A 26,605-nucleotide genomic window follows, 5' to 3' on the forward strand; every position below is an offset into this window, starting at 1 on the left:
GCCATTACTCTGTCTCCTCTGCTGGGAGTTGTGCTTCTCAAGCTGCAGGGAACGTGGTGGAAATGCAGCAGTTCCCATTTTTTGGTCTTTTGATTTAAAAATCTCTAGATGATTGTTCAGCTCTGGCAGGGAACCATCCAAAATACATTCCAAAATATTCATCATTCCAGCAGGCTAAGAAACATAAGATGTAGCAATTTATTAGCTAATGCGAAATGCATTCGCCGGCCAGAAGAGGCTGAGGATGGAGGTGGATCTGAGCCTGATTTCCCTTCCTAACCCGCAGAGCTGGGGCGCGGAGCGCGCTGGAGCCTGTGGTCCATCCTGTCTCCCCCCGATTTCACTGGATGTTCCTGCATCCAGCGCCAAAGCCCAGCAGCTGCCCTGTCCCTCCTCCCTGGCTTTACAAGCCCAGGTTTTCACTACGGACCTGGGGAGGAGAAAGAGCAGTTTTGAAATGGCCCGTGACCTCCAGTAGTGACGCGGGATGTGAAGGCCCTTTATCCCCCATCAGAGAAACATGCTCCCAGTCGGGACACTCAGCCCTTGGAAGCGGCAGGTGGGCAGGATGCTGATAGCTGGGTTCAGGTTCTGTTATTTCTGGATCTCGGATGCCATCATTTTTCCAGTTGTGATCAGGAGGGACCCATAAAATGCGTCAGCGCTCAGAATCTGGATTTCTGAGCAAAGCTCTGCAGCAGCTCCAGGCCAGTTTGCTTGGTAAGGGGCGATGGCTGCGGTGGTCTGATTTGGTTGAAACACATTTCTTCTTGGATGCTAACAAAAGGGAAGCATGTTTCCATGTCCTCGCTGTCATTTGCACTTCCCCTTTTCCCGGCCTGTGGCACTCTGCGGTCCCGGCATGGTTGTCCTGTGCTATGCAGTTGGCAGCCCTGGATATTTCGGCACTAAACAGATGAAATATCCATCAAGGATAGCGTTCCTGCCCACTGGTGGGGCCAGCTGGCACGTGCATCCCACCGGCCGTTGTTCCCTCTGCTCGCGAAGGTCCCACATACCAAAAAAACCCCCAAAACCCCTCATGTCCAGGTGAATTTCCAGATCCAGTCAGGATGGGCCTGTTTAATAAGGGCACTTCTGAGCAGCGTGGCAGGTCTCTGCTGGGATCTGGACAAGTGGAGGCGTTCATGGAGGTGCTCAGCTGGAGTCGGGCTCTCCCTGCGCCGGCAGCAGATCGCGGGGTAACCTTCCCTGGCTCCCTCCGCTGCCACGGCGTTTGGAAACCAGCCGGTTCCAAGGCCCAAAATGCCAAGTGGTTCCTCTGCAACGTGGAGAAAAACCTCCACAATGCCCTTCAAAGCAGCCTTTTGCTGTCCCGGCAACTTTTTGGGGTTGTTTTTTCCTTTTTCCCTTTTTTCTTTTTTTTTTTTCTTTTTGGTCCCCTTTCTTTTTTATTCCTGGTTTGGGTTTTTTTTTCCCTCCTTTTACTCACTTCCCAGCTTCTTGCAAAAATATATCTCGTTTTCCCCAGTAGAAACTTATACTAGTGCTTTCTTCTCTTTTTTTTTGCCACTTTTTATAATTAGAAGGGAAAATTTTATAATTAAAGGGGAAAAATAATACATTTAATACATTTAATTTTTTAATTTAAAATAAAACATTTTTATTAAAATTTAAAATTTGATAAATTCTATAAATTTAATAAAAGCAGTGATGCCCAGAGTTGAGGTGGACAGCTCAACTCGGGACATCACTGCAGTGCCCCTCCCTTCATGGCTTTTGGCTGATGCATCCCTTCTATGTAAGTGCTTTCAGGGATGCTCAACCTTCTGAATCTGTGGCCATCAGAAGAGGGTAGACATGGTTTCCATCTATTTCTGTCTATTTCTATCTATTTAGATAGACAACAACTCTAGAGTGCTGGAGAGACCTTGAAAAGACTGAAGTGTGTCATCCCAAAGGGCTGGAGCAAGCACAGTACTGTCTGTGTTGTGCTCCTGCCTCCAATACACCCTTTAAGCACCAGCACTGCGTTGTTTCTGCTGTCTCTGAGGGACTCCTTCCTATGGAAGGAATCAAAATCCACCCCACACTTGGTCTGTGCAGTGGGACACTGGCCCTAATGCATCCTATATATTTATTTTAAAGTCTTGTCCCAGCAGCTTAGCAACAAAGGGCGTGTTGATCCCTGAAACCTGTGGCATGGGTGACGCCTGCTTGTGGTAGCTCTAGGTCTGTAGGTAAAGAGAAGAGGGGCACCAGGTAATTCCAACCATCAAACAGGTGGAAATACTACTTGTGTAGTAATGCGGGGCCCTGTGGAGCTCGCTGCGGATGGATACGAGTGAGGAAAATAGGTTAATAACTTGTCTTTTTCTAATTAGCTTGATGGTTTGTGGTCACTGCCTTTGAGGCAGCTGGTAGTATCCTGGTGGAAATGGATACTGGGCTTCCTGGTGCACCAGTCTGCTCCAGCACGGGAAGGTCTCACAGCATGGTCAAGCTGAAGGTAACTCTCAAGAAGAATACTGTTGTGCTGGTTTGGGTGTACATCCTGTGCATGTCAGAGTTAGAAGGGACAGTGTTACATGGCTTTTCAGGCCTCCGAAGAGAGGAGAAGAAAGGGTGCTGGAGAAGAGAGGAGAAATATGTTATCTGGAATGAACTGCAAGGGCAGGGATGCGGCCAAGAGCATAGAGAGGCAGCTTTGGAAATGAGAAAATACCGATGGAGCAGGGTGTAGATTAGGAAGTTTGATCTTGGCTGCATGATTGCCATTCCTAAGATGAAACATCAGGACACACGGCTTGGGAAGGAGAGCTGATGGGAAGAGGATGTGGGTGTTGGAAGTCATACCCCTGACTTTGCAAGGGCGTGACTTCGCACGTGTGTAGCCCTGCCAAAGGTGCTGATCCTGGGTCTTAACCAAAAGTGAGAAAGGGGCTGTGAAGGCTGAGGTGCTTCAGGGAAGGTCTGGTGGTCACACTGACACCAGTATCAGGACCTCATTGTGACTTAGGGCCATGCAGACCTGTTTGGGATGTGATACCTTTGGGTATGGTGGTGGGTTTGGCCGCTGGAGCTGCGCGATTGCATTTCTGCTCCTCTGTCACAGGCCCAATGCCTTTGCGGCGCATCAGGCTACCCTAACGAGGGATGCGGGGGGGACTGCAGGCCCCTTGGATCCTGTCCCCTCCCGAGCCTGGTAAATCCAACCCGCTGGATTGCTGCCACGGTCTGGTGGTTTGGTCTCTTTGTCAGTTACAAAGTGCAGCCTCACAGAACATGATTTGCCGCTGGCAGGCTTTTAAAATATGTGTTTGCTTTTGATTATTTTTTTTTTTTAAATTAATTTTCCGAGGATCAATGTGGTAATGCGTATAAAAATTACAATATGTAAAACAAAGTATAAAAGCATACAAGGAATTCCAAACACATAACACACTGTGCCTTGGAGCTTATGAGATCCATACAGCGCTTATTGTATTATGGGAACACTCTGACCCCAAGACCCAGCGGAAAGGCTTGTTAGGAGAGCAGGGCTGAGCCGTGCGCCTTATGAACCGTAGGATGCCCAGAAGGAAAACCCTAGTGAATATAAAAGCAGAGCTGTTACAGCACTCAGGCTGGTCTGTGGGATCTAGGGGGACTTTCAGTGGCTTTGTACCAATTTCTGGAGAGGGATGTATATACTTTTGCCCCCGCAAATATTGTTCTGCCAGTAATTAGCACTTGACGTCATGTCTGTCCAGGGAGACTCGCTGGATTTCCATTGGACCACAGTTACTTTTTTCCTTTCCCTCCAAACATCATTGCTTTTGTCAACTCCAGCAAGCGGGACCATTGACGCGGTTAGTGAGGACGCGCATCTCAGCCACTGTAACTGCCCATGTGCTCTGCAGGTTCCCACAAGATGCGAGGCAGGGCACCAATGCAGGAACCACCCTGAAAGGAGTTTTGTCTTATTCTTGGCACAGAGTAGGGCTCTTAGCTGCGACAGAGGAGCTCGTGCTGCCCTGGCTGTAGGTCAGGAGCAGAGAAGGTTGCGGTTGTGGGGGGGAACCCAATCCCCAGCTCTGCAGACCCCCAAAAGTGCAGAGCATTACGCAGGGGATGCCTATCCCAGCAACACCCCGTAAGTACAGGCGAAGGCTGTTTATGTGCTGGAAAACTAATCTTCAGGAGTTTGGAGGGGTCTACAGGCTCTCCACCAGGAAGGTGACAACCCCAAGACCACCTTCCTGATGGGCGAGAGTCACAAGCTGGTGCAGTGCCTTGAAGCCCACCTGGAAATGTCCCCTTTGGCCATGATGCAGGCGGGAGGTCCCTCCACTCGAGCGCCTGTCCTGGCAGGAAGGGATTCACCATCGGTGCTGGTGAAGCCGGGGTTGTGCAGGACCTCAGTGAGTTCCCCGAGTCTGGCAGGCGGAGCTGGGTGCAACGGGAGACCGTAGGCACGCTATCCATGCGAAAGCTATTCGCAGCTCTGTAATGATATGTAATTGTTTGTATGCGGTCAGCTAAAAATTACCCTGATAGGTTCCACATTGCAGACACTTCGGAGACGAGCTGCCATCGTCCCGTGGGTAATGCTGAAAATACACATGCTTTTCCATTTAATATATAAAACTCAGGTTTTGTAGGAAAAATTCAGTATCACCTTCCTGAAGTCCCGTGCTTGTGTGCAAAATCACTTATTTTTTTACTTGCAAAAATGGAACCAAATTATTTTATGAGATTATCAAAAGTGGAGGCTCTTAAAAAAACAAACAAAAAAAAGCATCTGTTTCTTTGTTGTTTGGGGGGTTTTTTTTCAGTGTTCTCAGTGATCTTACCAAGACTGGAACTTGAAATACTTGACTTTTCTGTGTAATTGAAGTAATTTGATGTCTTGTGCACAGATGGTGCAGAAATAAAACAAATAAACAGCGAAGCTTAGAAAAAAAAGCCCAGCCCATGTCATGTAATGGGAGGAAAATGATGGTTCAGACATCTCCATAGTCTGACCTGCGATCGCAAACGCAAAGCTGCTGTTACCGTGGTGCAGATGGGCTTGATATCACGGCTCTTGCTGGGCTTGCTTTCAGTGTGTTCCCTCATTCCTTATTGCCTGCATTTGTGATGGCTGGTGTAGGGTAATTCTCACTTCCCTGCGTAGCATTTGTGTACCCTGGTGTTTAACCTGATTTCCATTAGAAAATACTTTTTGTGCACGGGCGTACCTATAAACTGGGGTTTGTTCTCTGCTGGGAGCTTTTAGAAAGATACTCACAGCATCTCTGAGCATGAAATCTTACCCGTGTGGGTCCCCTCGTCCCTCTCCTGTCTTTGCTCACATCTGGCGAAGGTGACAGATGCTGCTGGGCGATGGGCTCCTGCTGCCAAGAGGAGCGGGGTCCTTCCAGGAGATGTTTGAGAAGGGAAGTTACAAAACCAGCAATGGACCTGGGTGTCCAGCCTGGTCAAAGGTGTGGAAAAACAAAATGAGGGCAAACAGAGGTGCCAAACCATGTTTTCAGGCTAGAAAGTGACTTTTCATGTGGAGATTGTCTCGTTTAGGGTGAACCTTGCTCCTTCTGGGCTCAGTGTTGGTGTCTGTCGGCTGGTTTAGATGGGATGCAATCACATGTTTGCATGAGTGATGGTGGTGGGACCCCCTGCCCCCAGGCAGCCCAGCTCTGCAGCGCGCTGACTCGGCTCCAGCACCCCACATGAATGAAAAATCACTTGAGACACAAATCAGATGGACTTTGTATGACCCTCTCCCTGCTTCCCACTCCCCGTCCTGGTGCCTTGTTTTAGCTTTCGTTAAACCTTTTGGGTTAGGGGTTTGTTTTTCCATGATAGGAGTTGACAAAACCGCCCTGTGCCCAAAGATTTGCAGTGTCTTGGAGGGATACAGTGAATCGAAAGCAAAGCAGAGCGCGAATAAAACTGGAACGTGAGTCCGCAGAGGGCTCTGACGGGTGATGTTGAGGAGAGGAGTCTGCCCAGAGCCAGGCAGCGGGGGGACCCACAGAAATATTTCTACTCAAGCTTCTTAAAGTTTAAACCCAATAAAAACCCCATTCCTCTCCCTTCTATTCTCCTTTTTCCTTTCTTTCTCCACCACTCTCTATAAAACTTTCTCCTCTTCTTTTTTTTGGCTTTCTGGGTTTGGGTTTTTTAGTTTAAGAGTTTTTAGTTGCTATGCTTTGCATTTCTAGATTTATGGTTTGTTTTTTTTTTCCAGTGAAATAATTTGTCTTTTACTTTTCTTTAATCTGGGTTCAAACTTCAGTGGTAAGTGCTTCTTCTGAAGGCTGTGATTATTGTGTGATTCCTTATTTGCTTCTTGGAATCCTTTCTCAGTTTACAGTTTATATAACTGATGTGACAAATCTTTCCTGCCTTACCGTATATGATACTGTGGTTAAATGTCTCTGTCCCTCACTTAATTAAATCCAATTGTTTGCTTTCAATTCGGATCCAATTAATGTGCTATAATAGCTGGTTCTGGACTTAATAGAACTGGTCAAAACTTTTCAAAAACTGCCCACACAATGTAAATCCCATCTGGAAATTCGTTTTTGTTCGGACCTGGAATGAAAGCAAGTATGCACAAGCATTCCTGCAAACTGGAAATCCAAAGTATGTTGCGGTTGCAAGTATTGGTGGAAAAAAAGACCCTGATCTTGTAACTTAGATGGAGGCATTTAGTTCTCAAGCCTGTTTTGCTTTATAATGTGTCGCGTTTTCAATGTGGCATCCCAACAGGAGCCGCCTGATGGTACCCCAGTGATCGTCACCGGCGCTAGGACAGCCGCTGTGTTGTAAGGGACGTAGATCAAAATGTCTTCAAGCGTGGATCTGCCTCCTTGTGAGGGGAGACAGGATGAGCAAGGGAAATAAAAGTAGGACGTTTCATAATGTATCAGTTAGGAGCAATCAAAAATGCCTTGGTGCATCTGAGAAGCGTGTTTTTGTGTTTGACACCAGGATTTGCCTGTCGTGGGCGAGTGTAGAAATAACACAGGGAAACACAACTGTGGATACAGGAAACAAAATCCCCCAGCCCAACATGAAAGGTTGGGATTTTGAAATGAAATTCCCAGATTTTCCAGCATCGGGTTCCGGAGAGGAGAACGTGCGTTTGGGTCTCTCTGGGGGATGCATTTGCAAGCAGCTCAGCGTTTGAGAACGCTGCTTTGTAATAAAATATTTCTGATTAAGAGAATGTTGATGAAAGACTCGTGACCCATCTAAAAAACTCGAGAGCTGTTTTCCTCTTCTCTCCGATTCTGCTGACTCCAGTCACTAGCGCTGTCAGCACCGTTTAGGAATACCATTTTTCAGTGTTCACCCTCGTTTCCTGATAAAGAAATAATGGCAGGAAGAAAGGGGGGAAAAAAATCCCAGCTGACATGTTGAAGGCAGCGGGTGCCTGCAGCGAGCAAGGTGACACTTGCAGGTACCTGGGGTTTAGGTGTCTGCAGTCCCTCGTTAGCAGTTTGTAATCAACATATGGCAGGTGTGCATGGCAAAATGCAAGGAGCGAGCAGCACAGCAGCACTCTGGGCTAATACAGCGATTATTAGTTGATTTTTTTTTTTCCCCTGCTACCCAAGTAATGCCTGTCCACGTTTGGATCTTGCTGTGGTGTGCTGTTCCAGGGGTGAAAGAAGATCTCAAAATCCCACCACCCACCTCCCCCCCCCACCCCCGTCATAGGTTGTACTTCTCTGTCGAGCCACCTCCATCCTGGAAAAGGGGGTGACTCATGTCCCCACTCTGTGCCAGCCGATGTTGGAGGTGCCTTGGCCAGCAATGACCCGACCGTGAGTCACTGCAGCACGGCCACTTGCCTGCAACTTTCCGTTTCTTGGCCCTGCTATTTTTGGGCCCGGTAATTACGAGGTGAGCTGTGAATCACCGGTGTCTCACTTGACGCCGGGAGGAAACCAGGCAAAGTGTGTTAACGTGCTTGGCAGGAGGGATTCTTGTTCTTCAGTGTTTTACGGGCTTTGGCCCTTCTTCTTGCTCCCCGGAGTGATGTGCTCACCCTTCCTCATGTGTAACTGTCACGCAGGATTGCAGCAATGGCCAGACAGCCTTGGGCTCATATTCCTTCATCTTCTGGGCAGGAACTGATGCTTCAGAGGCCTGGAAGGAATTCCCAAGGGGTGCCAGAGGCTTTTTATTGATTTGTTCACCCAGTCCATGTTGGCGGGGTTTAGATTAGGAAATAGCATCAAATGGATAGCTCAGAAGGTGGCCAGACACCCGTGTTGACGTTGGCCTCTGTGGCATCCTGTCTTGTGGCGTCGTTTCTGCCATTCAGGGGGATGATTGTGCCCTGAGGCTTGTTCTTTGCTGCCGCGTGGTGTGGTGCACAGCAGTGCAACTACATCAGAGCTCGCCAGTGGAGCCAGGGGGGAATCGCTGACCCTTTTTGTGAAGGCTTCGGTGGTGAGGCAAGAGGGGAGCACGCGGGACAGCAGACCCTGTGACAGCTGGTAGAAATGCACGTGTGGTGTTCAGCAGGTAAATCCCATCCCATCAGATGCACACGTAGCCTTGTTCTAATGCCCCAGGATGTGTTTGTTTCTCTTGCGTGCCCCAGCCTGTGCCAGCCCCTTCCCAGCTCAGCTTTATGGTTCAACATGCCACTTAAAAACTGGTCCCCGATACAAAAATAAAACCCCAAAGCCCAACAGAAAAATCGAGGGCATACTTTTGCATCCAGGAATCCGCAGGCTGGAAAGGAGTCTGCTGGGGATCAACAGGCTGTTGGAGAAGGACTGGGGACAGAAGAGCTGGAAACCTGCAGGGATTTGAGAAACCTACTTTAATTTAAGAGGAATGTCCTTTTGTTCCCAAATGGATGGGACTGGCTCCAAAGGCATTCAGGTGCAGTAACTGTTACCAGATGGGATGTGAAAAGCAACACAAACAGGTGGTGAGGACAACAACCGTAGACTTTAATTTCCTTGTCAGCTTCTCCCTGTGCCTTACATACCCCCTTGAGAACAGGAGGATGAGGGAAGCTGTCATAGCCGTATCTGGCAAGAGGAATGACTGTCGAGGGGATGTTCTGCAACTGTATACAACAGGTTGAGCCCTTGGACTCTCAGTGGTGGACTGTCATCCAGGCCAAGGCATGCAGTGATTAAATATGGTTTGCTAGCACATGCGTTTGTGTAGATACGATAGTCAATGTATTTTAGTGTGTGCTGATGTGTGTATTGGCTCAGATCCTCCCCGGTGTGTCTGCTGTTCTTCCACACCAGACAGCAGAGCCATGTGGACATTGCCCGGCCAGGGCTCTGCCCACTGTGCTAGGGAGCATTGAGGGCTGAGGCTGCAGGAGCCTGAGAAGCCTTGGTGGTTTTGGTGGGACCCCACACGTGCTGGAGCACTTGAAGAGGGACAGGTACAAGGTGATGGCATACCAGTCCTCCAGCCTCAAGAGAGCTGTTGTATGGAGGTGTTTTTGCCATTGAAATCATCTCCACAGGGAAGTGGTGGATTCCCCAGCCAGCATTGGACGCTTTTAGGAATCGGCTGGACGGGGTGCTGGACTATCTTGTCTAGATGGAGCTTTTGCCAAGACAGGCTGGACCAGATGATCCTCGAGATCCCTTCCAACCTGGTATTCCCAGTGGCCTCCTACTCCTGTGGGCTGGGGACTTGCTTTCCATGTCCTTCAGTGTGGCTTCCCACAGTAACTGGAGTGTTGGCTGTGCTGTGCCTGCTGTGATGAATGAACATACTTTGGTACAGGGAGGGTAGAAGCAAAACCAGTGCCACAGCCTCCAGCTTTGTCCTCATGAAGAGCACTCAACCCTCTGGAGCCGTTGCTCACTGCGTGCCAGTACCCGTGAGTGCCTGTGCATCACTGCTGCTGCATTGGCATGTGCAACAGCACTGGGTACAGGAGAGGTGACGTGGAGCAGATATAAGAAAAGCCATTTCCTTGCTATCCCAGCACCCACCAATGTTGCTCCAGTGACCGTAGGCATAGGCAGTAGTGGTTAGTCTGACTCCAGACATATAGATGCACTGATTTATTGCTGGGGTCAAAACAAACCCAGCACAAAACAGTATGTGCTCTTGTGGGATGCACAGTTTGTTGCTCTGGGCAAGGTTAAGGGAGGTGCTGGAGAATGTGCTACTGCTCTTCAGTCAGCAGCATCCAACACGCATATGCTCCATCTCCCTTACTGGGTTTGTGCTTCCTAGTTGCAATCCTGTCTGTGTCTGCAGTGGCATGCCCTTGGCTTTGCAGGTGTAGAAGTGAAAGTGGTTGTTGTTCATGTCTCTTGTGCAGGCCCTTGCTCAGTTGTGCTTCTATTCCACCGACACCTCTTTGCTTGCAGCTCCCCGTCTCTGCTTCTCGGTCTGGATTTGGGGAGGATAAGGGAATGCAGCCCTCACTTAAGCCAAATGGAGCTACGTACAGAGAAGAGCATTACCATGGCTGTGGTCAAGCCCAGAATAGTCGCCGTTTACTTGACTTTTCCTTACTCGGACACGGGCCTCGCAGTCAGTAGGAGCTGGTGCAGGACCCATGCTCACCCTGGAGAGCTGTATTATGTCCAAGTCAGGGCAGTCCTTGGAAATTTGAAGCAGAGGGAATGAGTGTTCATGATTCTTTATGGTCAGAAAAGGTTTCTAGGAATGTCAGGATTGGGGAGATGCATTTTGGCCTTTTTTGTTTCTTTTTAGGGGTGAGGAAGCTGAGGCATAGCATCACTTGTGAGAGCTGGTTCAAGTCTTATGCAGTTGAGCTGGGAAATAAATGCTTGGGGTCAATGCGCTTTCCACCTCCTTTTTATGTGGGGGCTAACACTGCATGGTTAAGGTGTAGTGTTGGAATTGTGCAGGTCCCTTCCTAAGCTCTTTCCATCTTGAAACTGTTGAGGTTATTCACCCTGTTGCTGTGGGCTCTTAGCTTTTACATCTCCAACTGTCTCTCCTAGATGATCAGCTGAATTCAGAAGAGAAGAAGAAGAGAAAGCAGAGAAGGAACAGGACTACCTTCAACAGCAGCCAGCTCCAGGCATTAGAGAGGGTCTTTGAGAGGACACACTACCCCGATGCCTTTGTACGGGAAGACCTTGCACGCAGAGTCAACCTCACTGAAGCCAGAGTTCAGGTAATCACCACAGCTTGTATTAAGACACACCTCATGTGGAGGGCAGTAGAAATCCTCAAGGTCTGCATGGCACACTAGGGTCCCCAGGCTTCTGGGTCATGCTGTATGTCAGTCCCAAGCATGCTGTGCCTTGAGGACTGCCAAGCCTGATCTACCTCCATACTTACCACATGCCCACTTAGATGGTCCGTTCAAGGCCAGGAGGTTGGATATCTTGTGCTCAAGGCTGCTTACGTTATCTCCAGTTGCTCAGCTCTTAACTTGCAAGCCTGTGCTTTCTGAAGAACAAAGCAGACCATGGAACATGATGACTTGTGCAGCATTCCCAGGCCTGGGAATGGCCCCACAGGGACCTACCCCACTGAGCCACTTCCTCACACGAGGGCTTCTCCAGGGCACACGTACGGATTGTCTTGCTGTTAGAGCTTCCAGTGACAGGCATGCCAGAGCAGCAGAGCTGGTTGTGATGGTTGGTGGGTATGTGCTCTTCCTTCCCCAGGTGTGGTTCCAGAACCGGAGAGCCAAGTTTCGCCGGAACGAGAGGGCGATGCTGGCCAGCAAGAATGCCTCTCTGCTCAAATCCTACTCAGGGGACGTGACCGCCGTGGAGCAGCCCATAGTACCTCGCCCAGCTCCAAGACCCACTGACTATCTCTCCTGGGGTACTGCCTCGCCTTACAGGTGAGTGAGCGACACCAGTTTCTGGCACAGTATGGATCCACCTGGGTGTGGCCCTCGGACAGCTCTAATGAGCTGTTTATATTTGCGTGGGACAACTGGAGGATACAGCATTTGACCACCCCACTGGTTTTCCTTACCTGTTGCCACACACCCCTTCTGGCTGCCAGGCCTGCAAAGTGGACTTGGTTGAGCATCCTCTTTGCTCTCCAGGCGTTGGGTTCATGGAAGGTCTGCAGATTTTTTGGTTATCTTTCTCTGCAGTTCAGAAAGTTTCAGAAGAGGTTCAGGTGTAAGGACATGAAGGCAGAAAGGGTTCCACTTGCTTCCCCAGTGCACCCAATTTAAAGCAAAGAGGAAACCTTTCCATGGGATGCAGATCCAGCTGCGGGGATGGCAGGGTGCTTGGGAAGGCTCAGCTACACATAGTGGCCAGAAGAGGGAGTTGTGTGGCTGTGCCATGGTAGTCACTGGGTGGGATGCCAGGAGGGGCTGGGAACAAGCTCCATGCACGCTGCTTCCAGCCCTCCCTCTCAATGGTCAGCACTGGTGAGCAGGTTTTTTCTAATTGCAAGAGCAGAAGCGTGAGCATGAAGGAGCTCTTGCCATCGTGTGGTGCTGTGGGTCCCCTGCAGTAAGGACCAGGTGTCTCTGGGTGGCTGACTGGTGTTCAGTGTCCATCTCCCATGGCCAGCACTGCTTAATGGGTGGCAGGAAAGAAGTGCAGATGTGACAGCCCCAGTCTGCTCAAAGGACCTGGGATGTCCATGCATGTCATAGGCGTCCCTGTCCTACTCTGTGACATCCAGTCCGGCAGGAGCTGGGTGTGGGTGCAATGATCCACAGGATTTGTTGGTCTGTGGGAAGCCAGCTGGCTTGTAGGCAGTTAAAAATTAGCTTGGTGGGTATTTTTTAGTGTAGTGACTTTGTTGTTGATCAGAACTTTGAAACCTTTGGCTGTATTTCTTCCTACACATATGGTGTGAACACAGCCAGCTTCCTGCTAGCTTCCAGGAGTTGCACCAGGCCCAGGACCTCTCTTCCTTGGTCACCTTGACCCCCTTCTTGCACCCCAGACATTGTTTGCTTAGTTAGGTCTGCAAACACGTGGATTCTCTGCTATGCTTCAGTGTCATAGGGTCTTCCTCATCCACCCTATAGCTCCAGAAGAACAAGTCATAGGTTCAGCCGCTTCAGATGCTGCTTAGGATGCTTTTGATGACAACCAGTTTTGTCTCAGAAATGGCCCTTATCCTTTGGATTTTATCTGAGGACTGCTGTCTGGCTAAATCCCACTTCTGGGGTTTAAAACATCTCTCTGTGAAGATCTCAGTGTTGTATCCTAGGGAGGAGTTTGGGTGGGTGAGTCCAAGGAAGAGAAGCACAGGTCCTTCTCCCTAAAGGAAAGCCTTGGAGATGGTTCTCTCCCCCTGAGGTCCAGACCTGGCTGTGCCTGTCCATGGTGTGAAGATGCATCCTCACTGTTTTGATGTCTTGTGTCCTTGACTTAAGTCAAGGCATTTCAGCAGAGATATTTGCAGGTTACAGCTGATATGCCAAACCAGGGTGGACTGTCACCCTCCCACTGCTCTGCAGAGGAGTAGGAGTGGTTGGCAGAGGAGCACAGCAGCTGGTTTCTGCAGTGTGAAGTGGTCAGGGCCCTGAGACACTTTATGCTCTCCAGGCTTTCTAACCCTGTTGGGCACCTCTTAGCGATCCCATTCATCTTAGTGGGCACCCCAGGCCAGGTTGTCACAGCTTTGTGAAGGCTTTGAACTGAGTAGGATTATTCAAGAATTGGAGACCTGGTGAAAAAGAGCCGTGCAGAGTGTTTGCATGGCCCTCTGCCCCCTCCCCATCTTCCCAGCTCCAATGTACCAGCCCCTGATTAACGGCTGCTCCGGGGAGAGGTCTGAGCTGCACTGGCCGGCGCTGTTCTGGCTCTTAGATCTGGGGAAAGTTTTCAATCAGGGTGTTTATTCTCCAAATACATTCAGCCGCAGGTCAACCAAAGCTATTTGCAGCTCTGTGTCACATAGATCGCCAAGTGGAGACTATTATTTTTTTGAAGTTGAAATGTTTTCCTTCGACATTTTTTAGCGTAGGTTCCTAAGAAAACAAGACTTGCAGCCGCGCTGTCAGCCGGCAATTCCCACTCCAACAACCTTTGACTCCGTGGGCCATTGAGAACCGTATTCGAAAGAAGGATTTTAGGTCTCAGAAACATGATGTTCCTCTGTGTTTCATGAAAGAGAGTAGAGGAAGGAGACTCCTTCTGTGCCTGAATGGAGCAGTGGGGTGACTTCAACCCTTTTTAGACCCTGGAGAGTTTCTGGAGCAGCTTTCAAGCTATACCAATGTTTTGAGAGAGCCTTCTTGCACTCTGATCCTTGTGGAATAACTTGCTAAGAGAGTGTTTCTAGAAATGTTTGGCTTAGCAGAGATTTTTCTGGGCAGCAAGAATTCCACCACCACCACCTCTGGGGAGCTGAGAGCAGGAGGTTCTTTGGAGTTTTAGACCAGACTTAGGCAGCAGTCTGGTTTTGAATGGAGACAGTTCACACCCAAGACTGAAAACTCCTGGTTTATCTAATCTAGAGTACCCTTGAGGCTCTTCTCATTTCTTCCAGCACAGAAACATGGTGGAGATGCACCCTGTGAAGTGGGTGGGAATAGGTGTGTAAGTAGCCACCAGCCACTCACCTTCTGGTTCTCACATTGCTGCTGACATACAGGCGAGGAGGAGGGTAAAGTCACCAACTTAGCCATGGAGAGGGAACTGAGGGGTATCTGCAGCGGGCTGGTGAGGGCTTCAGGCATGCCAATCCATCATGTCCTGGGCTCCATGGAAATGCAGCCGATGCACCCCAAGTTGGGGAGAGCTGAGCCTGTACTTCCATGTGTGTATTGGATTGTCCATCCTCCATGGGTGTTAGAGATCCTTGAAGTATCCTGAATGTTTGTGTTTCTGGGGAAAATTTTCCATGCTTCTCCCTGGACAGGTGTAAGTAGCTTTATGCCTACGGGTCTCACCTGTCCTTCCCACGTGTGTGAGCTGTTGTGTTTCCACTGGCCCTTATTGCAAAGATCACAGTTGCTCCACAAAGAAGTTCTTTTCTCTGATTTTAAAGTGAGAAATAGGAGCCATTTGGCCCGGGATGCCTGGGCAGAATCTCTAGGAAACTGAGGATTCGGACAGTGTGGAATTGCATTTAAACTCCTGGCAGGTCTCAGCTCTGCCCTGGGAAGTCAGAGATACCCCAGCATGCACACCCATGGCCAGGGTCTGTGTGTGCAGCAAACACACGCTTCCCTTGAAGGAATGGCTATTGCAAAGGCTCTTCCAGTTGTGGAGATCAGTGCTGGAACGAGGGGAAAAAAAGGAAAAGACAAAAAAAAAAAAAGAAAAAAAGCAAGCTATTGTATTCCTTGGGCTGTAGGAGATCATTTCCCAGAGCCTGAGACATGAGCCACCCAGGCAGGCAGTTGGGAAGGGTCAGCACCAGACCTGAGCTTGCCTCTGGGAAGAGCATTTATGGCTTCCTCCTGAACACACTGGCTGCCTTGAACAGGCATCTTGAGCTCACTCAGTGTTTTTCAACTCAGTGTTTTTATCTGTGGGCACAGATATGGGAAGTGCCACAGGTTAGATAGCTTGCTGGTTTTTGGGGTGGGGCAGAGTAGGGCCCATGCATTGAACAACTACAAATGTTGGGTAGGAAAGAAAGGAATTGGGATATCTTCTTTAGCCTCTGCTGACAAAAATGATGTTTTTCATGATTGGAAGGGAGCAAAAAAAAGGTGGGGTTTTCTTCCTTTCAGCCTCTAAGGCATGTTTTACATGATCAGCTGAAGTTTTGAGGGACAAAGTGTGGTAGTTTTCGGTCCCAAAGGCTGAAACTAAAAAAGCATCACAATTGTTGAAATGGGGCTTCCCCAGCGTGTTTCTTGAGTGTAACGTGCTTCAGAAGTGATGTGATTTCACAAGTGGTAAAACCAGCAAATTGCTCTCATCAAAAAGATGATTCCAATGGGAATACTTTTAAGGACCACGGTCTAACTGTCAGGTTGGGTGCCCTGACCTCACTGTAAACCTTTTGGGTTAGGAAATGGAAAAGTGCCCTATTGATTTCAAGCAACTTTGGTGTTGGCTGTCCCTGGGTAAGTGAACTGCAGAGGAGAGATTTTCAGGGGCGTTAAATAAAAAGCAGGGGTAATTCCCTGCTTCTGTAAGAGATACATCCCACAGGTATGGAAACCCTGGGGCTTCACCTCAGTGTGATGCACATCTGCTCTCCATGTGGTGTGAAGACCACGTCTTGATGTGACATTTCTCTCTCTTTCTGCCCCACAGCGCCATGGCCACCTACTCCGCCACGTGTACCAATGCCAGCCCAGCACAGGGCATGAACATGGCCAACAGTATTGCCAACCTGAGACTGAAGGCAAAGGAATATAGTTTACAGAGGAATCAAGTGCCCACAGTCAATTAACGACCGGAGGCAGCTTGCAGAAGGAGAACATACGACAGCACCCGTCCTGCTTTGCAATTTGTGCTGAAAAAAGAAAAAAAAAAAAAAAAAAGAAGAAAAAAAACCCCACACCAAAAAAAAAACCCACCAAAAAAAAAAAAGATTAAAAAAGAAGAAAAAATGCCAACCCTAACCCAGAACTGAACGTGGGGTCCAAACTGAACCGCTCGTGAGTGACAAGGTTCCTCCTTCCTTTTGGGATAATGCCACCGTTTGTTTTTTCTTTCTTGTTATTGTCAGGTTTATTGCTTCTGCTCATTATACTACGAGCTTCTTCAGTAAAGGACAGTCTCACCCTTGTTGGTTTCCATTTTTTGAATGGGACTGCAAAAAGACACCTGTGTGCCGATCTCAGCCCACGGACGTGTCCCACCTGCCATCGTGCTGAGATGCAAAGCTTGCTCCTCTCCCACCCGCCCCAGCTCACCCTAGAAGAAGTTGTTTGGCCACCGCTTTCCCATGTTATCCACCTGACCCTTCATCCCTCAAGTCCCTTGTGCCAGAGAGGCAGCGCTGTGACCCTTCAATCTGTGAGAAGCCCGCTAGTACAACGAGTTGGGGTCACCTGGACCAGTTTGAGATCTGAGGAATTGCCTCCTTGGGCTTCACGGCGCTTCGTTGCTTCTTGAATATTCCTGGCATTGCCGCCTCGAAAAGCCAAAAAGCCAAAGAAGAGAGGAAAGCCAGTGTGGGGGTGTGAGCGGGGGGGACAGAGTGAGAGGGGCTGCTCTGTAGTGCCAAGAATAGGACTGTTAGGACACTCCTTTCTATGCCTTACAGTTTGCGACACGGGGAAAGGTGTTGTCCAGATGCCTTTGTTTTATATATACTGTATATATTTATATATATAAGATATACATGCAAGCTTGGTTGGTGTTTTTTATTAAACAAAATAAAATTCCTTGAAAAGTGAGTGGGATGTTTGTGCTGTTCCTGGGGCCACACGTTGAAATTCCAGCCACAGCCTCCCTCACCCTTGGTCAGAGTTCTTCCCAGTAGCCTCCAGCAGCACTTGAACTGGTTGGCTCACCCCTTCCCATGAGAAACCCCGAAGAAGTGGAGCTGGAGGGAGCCACACTCCTTTGCAGATTTTCCCCGTGGGCATTTGTATTTTCATAAATAAGATGAGGATCTCTTCTCCAATCAGAGAGGTTTGTGTGGCTCTTGGGAATGTCCTCATGGCAAGCCTCTGAGGGTGGGTAATGTTTAAGCAAGGAGTATCCTACGTGTAGACCATATCTCCCCCTGGTTCCCATAACATTGCCCAGTAAGACTTGTTCTGTAGCCTTAACCACTCTCCTTTGGTCTCCCTACCTGCTGCCCTCGCTCCCCTGTGGTCTGGAGAGTTACTTGGGAGCTAATTTCCTTCCTTCCATGAAGAGCAGAGGAGTTGCAGTCCAAAAGAGGTTTCTTCCGTGCAAGCACCCCAAGGAAACTGGGATCTTTCATGTTGCTGGTGATGCTTCTCACAAATTTTGGCAGAGGAGGGGGGTTTATTTATGGCAAGTAGTGCTTGTGCAGGAGAGCTGCCCCGAGCAGGTGGGACCTCACAGTGGAATAGTCCCACTGAAGGTAGCAGAGCTACTCTGTGGCCCAGGGAAGGAGAATGAAGCTCAGTCATGAGGGTTATTTATGGTAGAGTGGATTAGGTCTCCATCTTTGTGTTTGCTGCAGACGTGCTGGGCACGTGTAGATGTCTGATAGTGGGCTTTGATGTGCTAAACTAGCACGTTGGAGGAAATGAAAAATAAATCTCTTTAAAGTGAAGGTGAAAATTAAACTGGCGGAGGGCGAATGGAAATCCAGCCAAAGTATTAGAGGTAACGCTGGGGAAAAAGCCCCACATCCAGGTTGGGGTAAGTTGTGCTGGTGATGGTGTGTGGTGCTGTTGGAACTTTTTTTCTCCCTGGATGTTGAGGGGGGGAAAAAACATCTTTATTGTGCTCAGGACAAAAAGCTAGCAGTGGCAGGTGACGCTTGCAGACAGAACACCAGTGGGAAAAGTGAGGCTGGACAACACTGCGATTTAAGAAATGCATGATGTTCTGTTTGATCCCTTTTCTTGGCCTTGCCTTCTGTAGTCTGGAGACGCTAACATCTCTAAATCAAAATATTTCTATCGTGAGGAGTGTGGTTCCAGCTCCTGGAGCCAAACAATCATGCTGGAAATCTCAACCTTCACTTAGAAACTCGCTCTTGGTTCCCGTGCCTACACAAACAAACTGTTCAAGAACATGTCCTGCACGATCAGAAAGAAAAAGGACCCGGTGCAATGTACCATTACTCAGAGGTTGAACTGGTCATGGAGTGCCTTAGCCTGGTGCCCTCCCCTCTCCTCTGCAGACCAACAAGGTCCCAGCAGTGACAGCAGCCTGAATGTACTCCTCTGTGGTGGCCCTAAGCTGCCACAATGTCCTCATTGGAGATTTCAGCTGTTTCCTTCATCATCTTGGTGGCCTGTGGCTTTCCTCTAGTCTTTGCTCACCTTTTCTGCAGTAAAGACATCACCTCGAGCAGCTTGCTTTGATGTCTGTCTGTGTACAAGCACCCACTGCTGAAACCAGTAAGGAGAGAGGTCAGAGACAGTGAACCTCTGGGTACCCCATTACCCATCTGTGGGTAACCAACATACCCATCCCTACTCACACACTGTGACATTTGCACCTTTCACACAAATGTCTGTGCAAACCCTTGTTCACCCCCCTCGCTTCATTCACGTGAGGAGCTGTGTTGGCTCCCATGGCAAGGCTGTGTCAGCTTCTACCCTTCAGTTTTAGTTGGGTTTTGCCTTCTGTTGGGCTGCTTGGCTGGGGATGCCATCACAGCGAGCTGGGCTGTCGCCAGTTGCGATGAGACCTTTACATCACCTTCGAGCTGGGTGACATCAAGATGTAAACCAGAGCATCTGAGATAATATTGTTTCATTTACATGGATTTGCTGGAGTCCAGATGGATGAGTGAACAGGTTTTGCTGTTTGTTTCTTAATTGCTGCTGCCCTCAGCTAACACGCAAAGCCGAGTTGTCTATCAAGCCAAAGTGGCATATGATTCCATATGCTTAATCAGTATTCTATTGAAACATGTAAATATATGTGCAAACTAAGAGCCTTATCCTGAAAGCATGGAGTTCTCCAGGGTTTTATTGGATTTTAGTCACAGCTCCTAGGAAGTTGCCATGGCTACCCTGGTTATCAGTAAGTTTGGGGAGAAAACGGTCCTGAGGCACCTTCCTCTCTCCTGCTCTGTAGGAACACTGTTGTCTCAGGCCTCCCCTTTCCCACCACAGAGAGGTGGCTGGTTCCCTCCAAGTGAGATTTTTCAGCACGACAGGGATGGGTGATCGGTGAGGCTGGTGGAGCTCGATGTGTGAAGCCAAAGGATGGATTACCAGGTGGAAATATATCCTGTAAATTATCTCTTGCTTTGTGATGTAAAATGTACAGTGTTTGCACTAGACTAGAAATGATAATTTTCAATAAAAGGGGGAAAAGGCTCCCCAGTCCTTTCTATGAGCTGCCACATACGTGTTGCGTGTTGCTGACCTGAGGTGTCCGACAGCATTGGCTGGGGCTGGGAACATTCCAGAACCTTTGGGGAGGGTGCAGGGAGACCAGGGCCAGTGGAGCAGGGGTCAGGGCTGCCCTGCCCATCAGGCTTATCCTGGTGATGCCTTGCAGCTGCCTGGGAGACCACAGAGAGACCCCAGCAGAGATGGGGACCCCACTACAGCACATACTGTGCGAGCCAGATGGTGAGTCAGGCAGAGGTGGATGCTGTGTCCAGACCCCTGCCTGCACCACAGGATCCTTCTGGCAGCTGCAAACAGCAGCAGGACCATAAGGCAGGAAGCACCCATGAAGAATTCTCCCAAGAGATGGTTTTCAGGAAGAGATGAGGTGAACCCATGGCTTTGCCACTGGCTCCCTCCTCTGCACCAGGCTGGTGAGACACCAGTGTGAGGGATGAAAATGGGGCAGGAGAGGTATGAGGGGAACCTCCCTTCAAAAAGGGGAAGGGAAGCTGGGTATCCTGAGGGCTGGGGCAGAAGGATAAAGCATAAAGGGGCAGAAGGAGGAAAGCCACAAGTGAGAAGAAAAAGGTTGAGTCCCACCACCTGTATAGGGAGCAAAAAGAGGTGGGTTAAGAAGAGGAAATAGTCCACTGAAGAGCAAGGGGGATGAATGGTCAGAAGGAGCTCAGGGGCTGATGAGAGTTAATTAGTGCAGGCTATTAAAGGGGTGGGGCAGGTACTAGGGAGGAGTTTTTCCCTGGGGAAGGTGCTGAGCTGGGCTGGAGTTGGTGAGTTGTGATTGAGAGAGTAGGTCCCTGGGGGGAACTGTGGGGTGGTGTATGTGTGTGGGCACGTGAACATGCACAAGATGTTGGGGGACTGGTGGCTTTCTGTGACTTCATTTCTTAGTCTGAAGCGTTTTGTTCAGGTTTGAGCCAAAATCTGGGAACTCTGAGCATGTCTGTATTGGGTTCCTGTTTCCCTGCTGGTCTGGCTCCTCATCCTCCACGAGCAGCATGTGCAAGGGTTGGTAACCAGGGGTACTGCTGAATGTGAGGGGCAGGTAGGTAATGGTCAGCATCCCAGCCTGTGGGGAGACCCTGTGAAGGGGTGATGGGTATCTCTGCAAAGCCCTTAGCAGTCAGCTGAGCTTGTGTTCCCTGCAAAGCTGATTATTCACCCCTCTGAAGCTGAAATAACACCAGCCTCTTGCTTATTATTTTCTGGTTGCCAAAACAAGTAGACTTGCAAATGGCATAGCTTCCAAGGTTTTCTTTGAGACTGGAGTGGCTTGGACTGAGTTGAAACAAGCCTTGGATGCCCATCCAGACCTGCAGCCAGCTCATCTGAGCTCCTTCCGGGCAGGTCTCCATCCCCCTACCTGTTGCTACTGTGCTGTGACTTCTGATGGCTCAGTCACTGATGCACCAGGAGTTACCATCTCACAGAGCTCCAGCTCCCGGTTTGGTCTGGATTTCCCAGCAGGAACCATAAAAACTATGGCAAAAGTGTGGAAAGCAGTTAATGCTGTGTGCAGGGAGGTTGTCCCGTGCTGCTTCTTCAAGTATTTGCCGAACATCTAGCCATACACTATACCCATGTAACATTTCTCCTGTCCCTCATTGGAGCAGATACCAAATTCATTTGCACTTCATCTCTCTAGGAAAGTCACATTTCCTGCTTACCACTTACTGCTAAGGAGTGACACTGCTTATCTTTGTTACAACCTGCCTTTGGGATCAGGAGGAGATCCAGCCCTTCTTCCTCTGATTGTCTTAGGTGTCAGGCTACTCTTCAGCTAGGAAGTCTTGATGACAAACATGTGGATGCAGGGCCTGAATGAGGCTTCTGCATTGAGGTTTCCTCCCAGCAAGAACCCAACAGCCATGGGAATGCTGGAAAAGGGACTCACCTGGCTGGCATAGCTTTGAGCTTGCCCTTTGCAGTGTGCTGAAAGGAGCTGAGGCTGTCAGGTGAGGTCATGGGGGCCCTTCACCCTCTTGGCTTTCTCTGCAGCACCCTTTGCTGCTTCCAGGAATGTTTGGAAGTGATGCAGCTAATCCCTGCGGCTGTCTGTCAGATTCCTCATCCACCCCACAGAGATACCCTGCCTCTTCCCATGGAGGGCTTTCTTCTTGACCCCATGGCTGGTCACAGCTCAGAGGTGACAGACCTGCAATGTAGATGAAGCTGCATCACCTTGAAAACAGAGGCTGACCCACAGTGCTGCCCTCCCTCTCTGCCCTTAGGTGGTGGGAAAGAACAAGATGCTGCTGTGCCCAAACCCCCTTCCACACCCTGCAGTGCCTGTTGTGGGGCAGGAGGACATCTGTGAGGCTGCTGGGACTGGAGTGCCCCAAGTGAGGGGAACCCCAGCAAGACTGTGGTATCATCTAAGAGCCAAGTGTTGATTTTTGAATGAAGCTGAAAAAATAAGGGATGGTCCCCTACCAAGGAAGAGGCCAGGAGGTGGCTGGACCTTACCCTGTGCTCCCCTGCAGCCTCCCAGCCCACATGCTGGGATTCTGGGGTCAATACTGGGATGGGGCCCTGAGGCCTCTGGCTGTGAAGATGAAGCTCAAATGACTTTGGGGCAGGAGGGGTAGACATCTCTTCATGGCTGGCAGAGGTGTGGTGGGAGTTAACAGCAGGCTGAAGGATGACAAATGGCAACCAGCGTCTTATAATGTCTCATCCTTTTTTAATAATGTTTTTGAGATTAGACTTACTCTTTCCAGTGCCTTGGCCAAATTCCTCTCTCTGTCTAGCTGGAGTCCCTCGGCAGCCTCGGACAGATGCTGTTTTCCTTTGCTTCCTGCCTCTGCCTGGCCGAGTGATGCCAGATGTTGTCTTACAGCTGCTATTTTCCAGCCCAGAGGTAGTTTCAATGTGGGGCTGGGTGGGGCCCTCCTTGTGAATGGGAGGTGCTAAAATTAGCCAGGCTATAAACACATTTCAGATCCCACCTGCCCAAAAGAAGATGATTGCTCCTCCATGGCTTACTCCAACGAGAGGAGGAGAAGGTGAGCTCTCTTTCCCAGGAAGGTGAGTGCAGGTGAAGAGCCATCCTCCCTGGGAGATGCTGCACGGAGTGGGCCAGGAGGACAAACCAAGTCCATGCCACAGCGGAAGGGGGTGACTTCCTTGACTCCTGAGGCAGGGGCTTTGCCTGTGGGACTGCAGCCCACAAACCCACACCCGCTGTTATAGCGGTGTGGGTAGGAAAGGTTTCTGGATGAGCTGTGTTGGGGGTTCTTTAGCAGATGTGTGGGTTATGGTGGCTGAGCTGAGGCTGGTCCTTGTGTAGAGCTGGGAATGGAGCTTCTTCCAAGCCAGCTCCATCATCTCCTCCCCTGCCTTAGCAACAAGATGTGAGTCTTGGAGATAAGGGACCCTTGGGGAACATGGCTGCCTTGGAGGGAAGCATGGGGAGATAGCGGGGCTCTCCACTCCTCTGGCTGGGACAAGGAGCCAGAGATCTCCTTGCTGTTGCATCTCACCAGAGAAGCAGCCTCCTGTGGGAAGCTTCAGCCCATCCTTAGAGGGGTGGGACAGCAGCACCTCCCTAGTCTGGCTGGGGAACAAAGACCTTCTGGACCATGTTAGACCCTTATCTGGGAGGCGAGTGCAGCTCTCCAGGCTGGCAGAAGATTTATCGCTGTGGCTGAAGGCCGTATCTAAAGCTGATTGACAAATGGAGTTTCTTTTCCTGTGGCAGCTTCCAAGATTTCACATATTTGACTTCATCCCAAATCAGGCCAAGGAGTGGAAATCTCTAAAAATACTGTAAGGAAAATGCAAACATGCTCAGGCATGGCAGGAGCACTGACTGGATAGATTTTTCCAGCCTTGCTGAAGCAGAACATGTTGAGCCTTTGGAATGCAAACTCCAAGAAATCTCCTGTATTTCTGCTGTGTCTTCATGGCCCAGGTGAGATGTCCAAGCAGAATGCTTCAAGCCCTGAGTTTAGTGGGATGTAGACTGTTCTCTCTAATGTATCTGCTGTGGGTGTCTCCTCCAACTGCATGACAAGCCCTGTAGTCAGGCTGGGTGGCTGGATCTCACCCGTCATCTCTACAATCATGGTATGTGCAGACAAAACCCATGCTAGAGGTTTCCAGGAGACCCTGGGAGCTTGTTCCTTTCCCATCATCCACCTTGCTTAAGGCTTTGTGACCCCACAGTGCTGTCCAGATTGAGATGCAGGGCAGGAAGAGCAGAAGCCCAGGAGAACAGGCTGCCCAAGGTCACAGGGACCAGGGCTGGGAGTTTATGCTGGTCACTCACCAGTTATTTTGTCAATCTGTGATACTTGAGTTTTTTTCCCTTTACAAGCTGTTGGTGAAGGTGGGGTTCCACTGGTGGAGCACAAGTGTCCAAGGAGGTTTTCAGAGGTGAATAAGGGGAACCCTTCCTTGCCTCTTGCACGAGATGACGTATGAAGCTCCTAAGAGGTGTTGAGTACGTGCAGCAGTAACACATCCCTTGTGGCATAAGGTGACTTCTCTCTCCTGTATCTGTAGGAGGCAGCTGTAGCCATCCTCGCTTTACCAAGGAGAGCTGGCTAGCCAAACGTGGCAGCTTTTAATAAATAATAATAATAATCTGTCTTTAATTTCCCCTCCTTCTTTTTGGTGATGAATAGCTCCCATTGCAGTGTGTGGAAGAGAAGCAGCTGTTGATGGGGAACAGGGTGGCTTCTCTGGGGTTTATTGTTTTAATCATGGCCTGAGTGAAAGTGACAGCCCGAAGATGAAATATCTGCTGAAAGGAAATCATAACTCTGGGTGACTCCACTTAGCTCCATGACTATTAAGAACGTATTTTTGTTGGACACGGAGGAACGTGATTTCAACTGGCTAGGCACTTAGTGCAGACAGAAACAGCATTTAATGCAAATGGGCTTGCAAAGCCTCTGGTGCCCTGGTTGGGAGCTCTTAGATGTACCTGGAGCCTCTTGTCTGAGCCTCCCCAGTCTCCACCAGTCTGGATTTTCAGATGGATCTGTGCTGTGTTGAAGAAGGGAAGCCACAGGCCTTTATAATCCCGGAAGGGGAATGGTGGCAAAGACAATGGGCATGGGGTCTGCTCCTTGGTCAGGAGGAAGGACCTGAAGGATGCCAGCAAAGGGGGAAAAATGCATTAGGTGACACCTGATCAACTTGCACCCACCTGGTGACCATCCTCACCAGCCTCCTCTCACTCTGCCCTGGTTCTCCTGTCCCCCTCCACATATTTGCAGTGCTCAGCACAACCAGACTCTGCTGCTGGGCTGGAGCCATCACCAAAAGGTGCATTTTGAGGCTGGATGGTGGGGCACAGAGCATTGTGCCATGTCCTGATGGTGATAGTCTTGGTGGTGGGTACTGCAAAGCTGTAAATTGATGGGCAGCAGGGAAACCCACCCACAATGAGCACGGTGATCCCACCACCCAGCTGCTAGGCTGGCACTTGTCATGCCTCCTCCGTGGCACAGAGGGAGTTAAATGGCACATGCTGCTGCAACATGTTTAAACTGGCGCATCTTTCCTACAGGCACCATAAATATGGGGGGGGAACAGTTAAAAATAACATCATCTTTGGTTGTGAAAAAATGTTCTCATGTGCTCGGCTGGCTGCAGCCACTGTTATGAAACAAAATATTTCCCATTGATGGCATCACAGCCCAGACACGAGGGCTTATGACTGTTTATTGCAATAAGAGCTGTGAACGGAACAGGATTAGAATAGAAGAGGCAGCAAAGTCAGTATTTTTCCTAATTAAAACAGCGCATCCTAGACCACTAATGATGCCAGGGCGTTTGCTCCCCTTCCATGGGGTTGGAGCTCTGGCAGACCTGCTGTTGCTGTGGTCAGCCTTCAGCCCCTGCTGTCCCAGCGCAGGGGGTCGAGGTGGCACAGGGAGGTTCTCAGTGTGAGCACACACACGTGTGTGCCCATGCACATGGCCTGTGGAAGCTGCACGTGCAAAGGTGGGTCCCAGTCAATACTATTCCTGGGAGGCAACGGTGTTGCTGTGTGTGTGTGACCTCAAGCTGACTGTGGCTTTGCTGGAAGCCCCTGGGAAGGAAGCGCGGGCTGAACGGCGGTGGGAAGGTGCTTGTGCCAGGAAGTGTGTGTCTGGAGAGTGCATTGTGTGTGCTCCAGGCTACTGCTGTTTGCATGTGCTGTGCTAATGACTGCAGGTACTTCCTGAGCTGTGGCTGGAGTTGGGGCAGCAGTGGTGGGATGTGGTTTGTTTGGTTAGCCTATCTGCCCTCTGGTAGGCTCTCATCCTGCCTGGAGGAGCCCTAATTGGACCTTGCCTGAGAATACTAGACAGTGTGGGCAATGGCCTCAAGTTGGAGCACGGGAAGCTCCACACCAATATGCGGAATAACTTCTTCCCAGTGAGGGTGACAGAGCCCTGGGACAGGCTGCCCAAGGGGGTGTGGAGTCTCCTTTTCCTGAGATATTCCAGACCTGCCTGAACCCTGACCTGTGCAACCTGTCCTAGGGAACCTGCTTTGGCAGGGGGCTTGGACTTGATCTCTGGAGGTCCGTTCCAGTCCCTACGATTCTGTGATCCCTCAGCAGAGCACGGGGCCATGCCATGCACCTTGTGTTGCTGCATGGGGGACAGTTTGCATGTGGACCTGCAACAGAGCTGTAACGTTTCCTCCAATGCCTGTGGTTGCCCTCTGAGGATCCAGGCTCTTTTCTCCTATGTGTCCTTTTCTTCATCAAACACTCACAGGTAGCGTGGCTCTGCTGGGGCAGCAAAAGGAGGAAGGGAAAAGAGAAAG

General features: G+C 49.8%; 1 protein-coding gene across 1 annotated transcript in view; it reads left to right on the forward strand.

The window, feature by feature from the left end:
- PRRX1 (paired related homeobox 1) overlaps positions 1–16,995 on the forward strand; it is a gene marked incomplete at its 5' end in the record, with an annotated part of 38,320 nt that extends 21,325 nt beyond the window's left edge. The window contains 3 exons of the mRNA XM_084266006.1: positions 10,923–11,098; positions 11,598–11,779; positions 16,131–16,995. Coding sequence (XP_084122132.1) covers positions 10,923–11,098; positions 11,598–11,779; positions 16,131–16,269 — 497 coding nt within the window. The 3' untranslated portion in view covers positions 16,270–16,995. The remainder of the gene's footprint in view (positions 1–10,922; positions 11,099–11,597; positions 11,780–16,130) is intronic.
- Between the last annotated feature and the right edge of the window lie 9,610 nt (positions 16,996–26,605).

This window comes from Gallinula chloropus, assembly GCF_964237585.1.
Source record: "Gallinula chloropus genome assembly, chromosome: 6".
In the NCBI taxonomy this organism is placed as follows: domain Eukaryota; kingdom Metazoa; phylum Chordata; class Aves; order Gruiformes; family Rallidae; genus Gallinula; species Gallinula chloropus.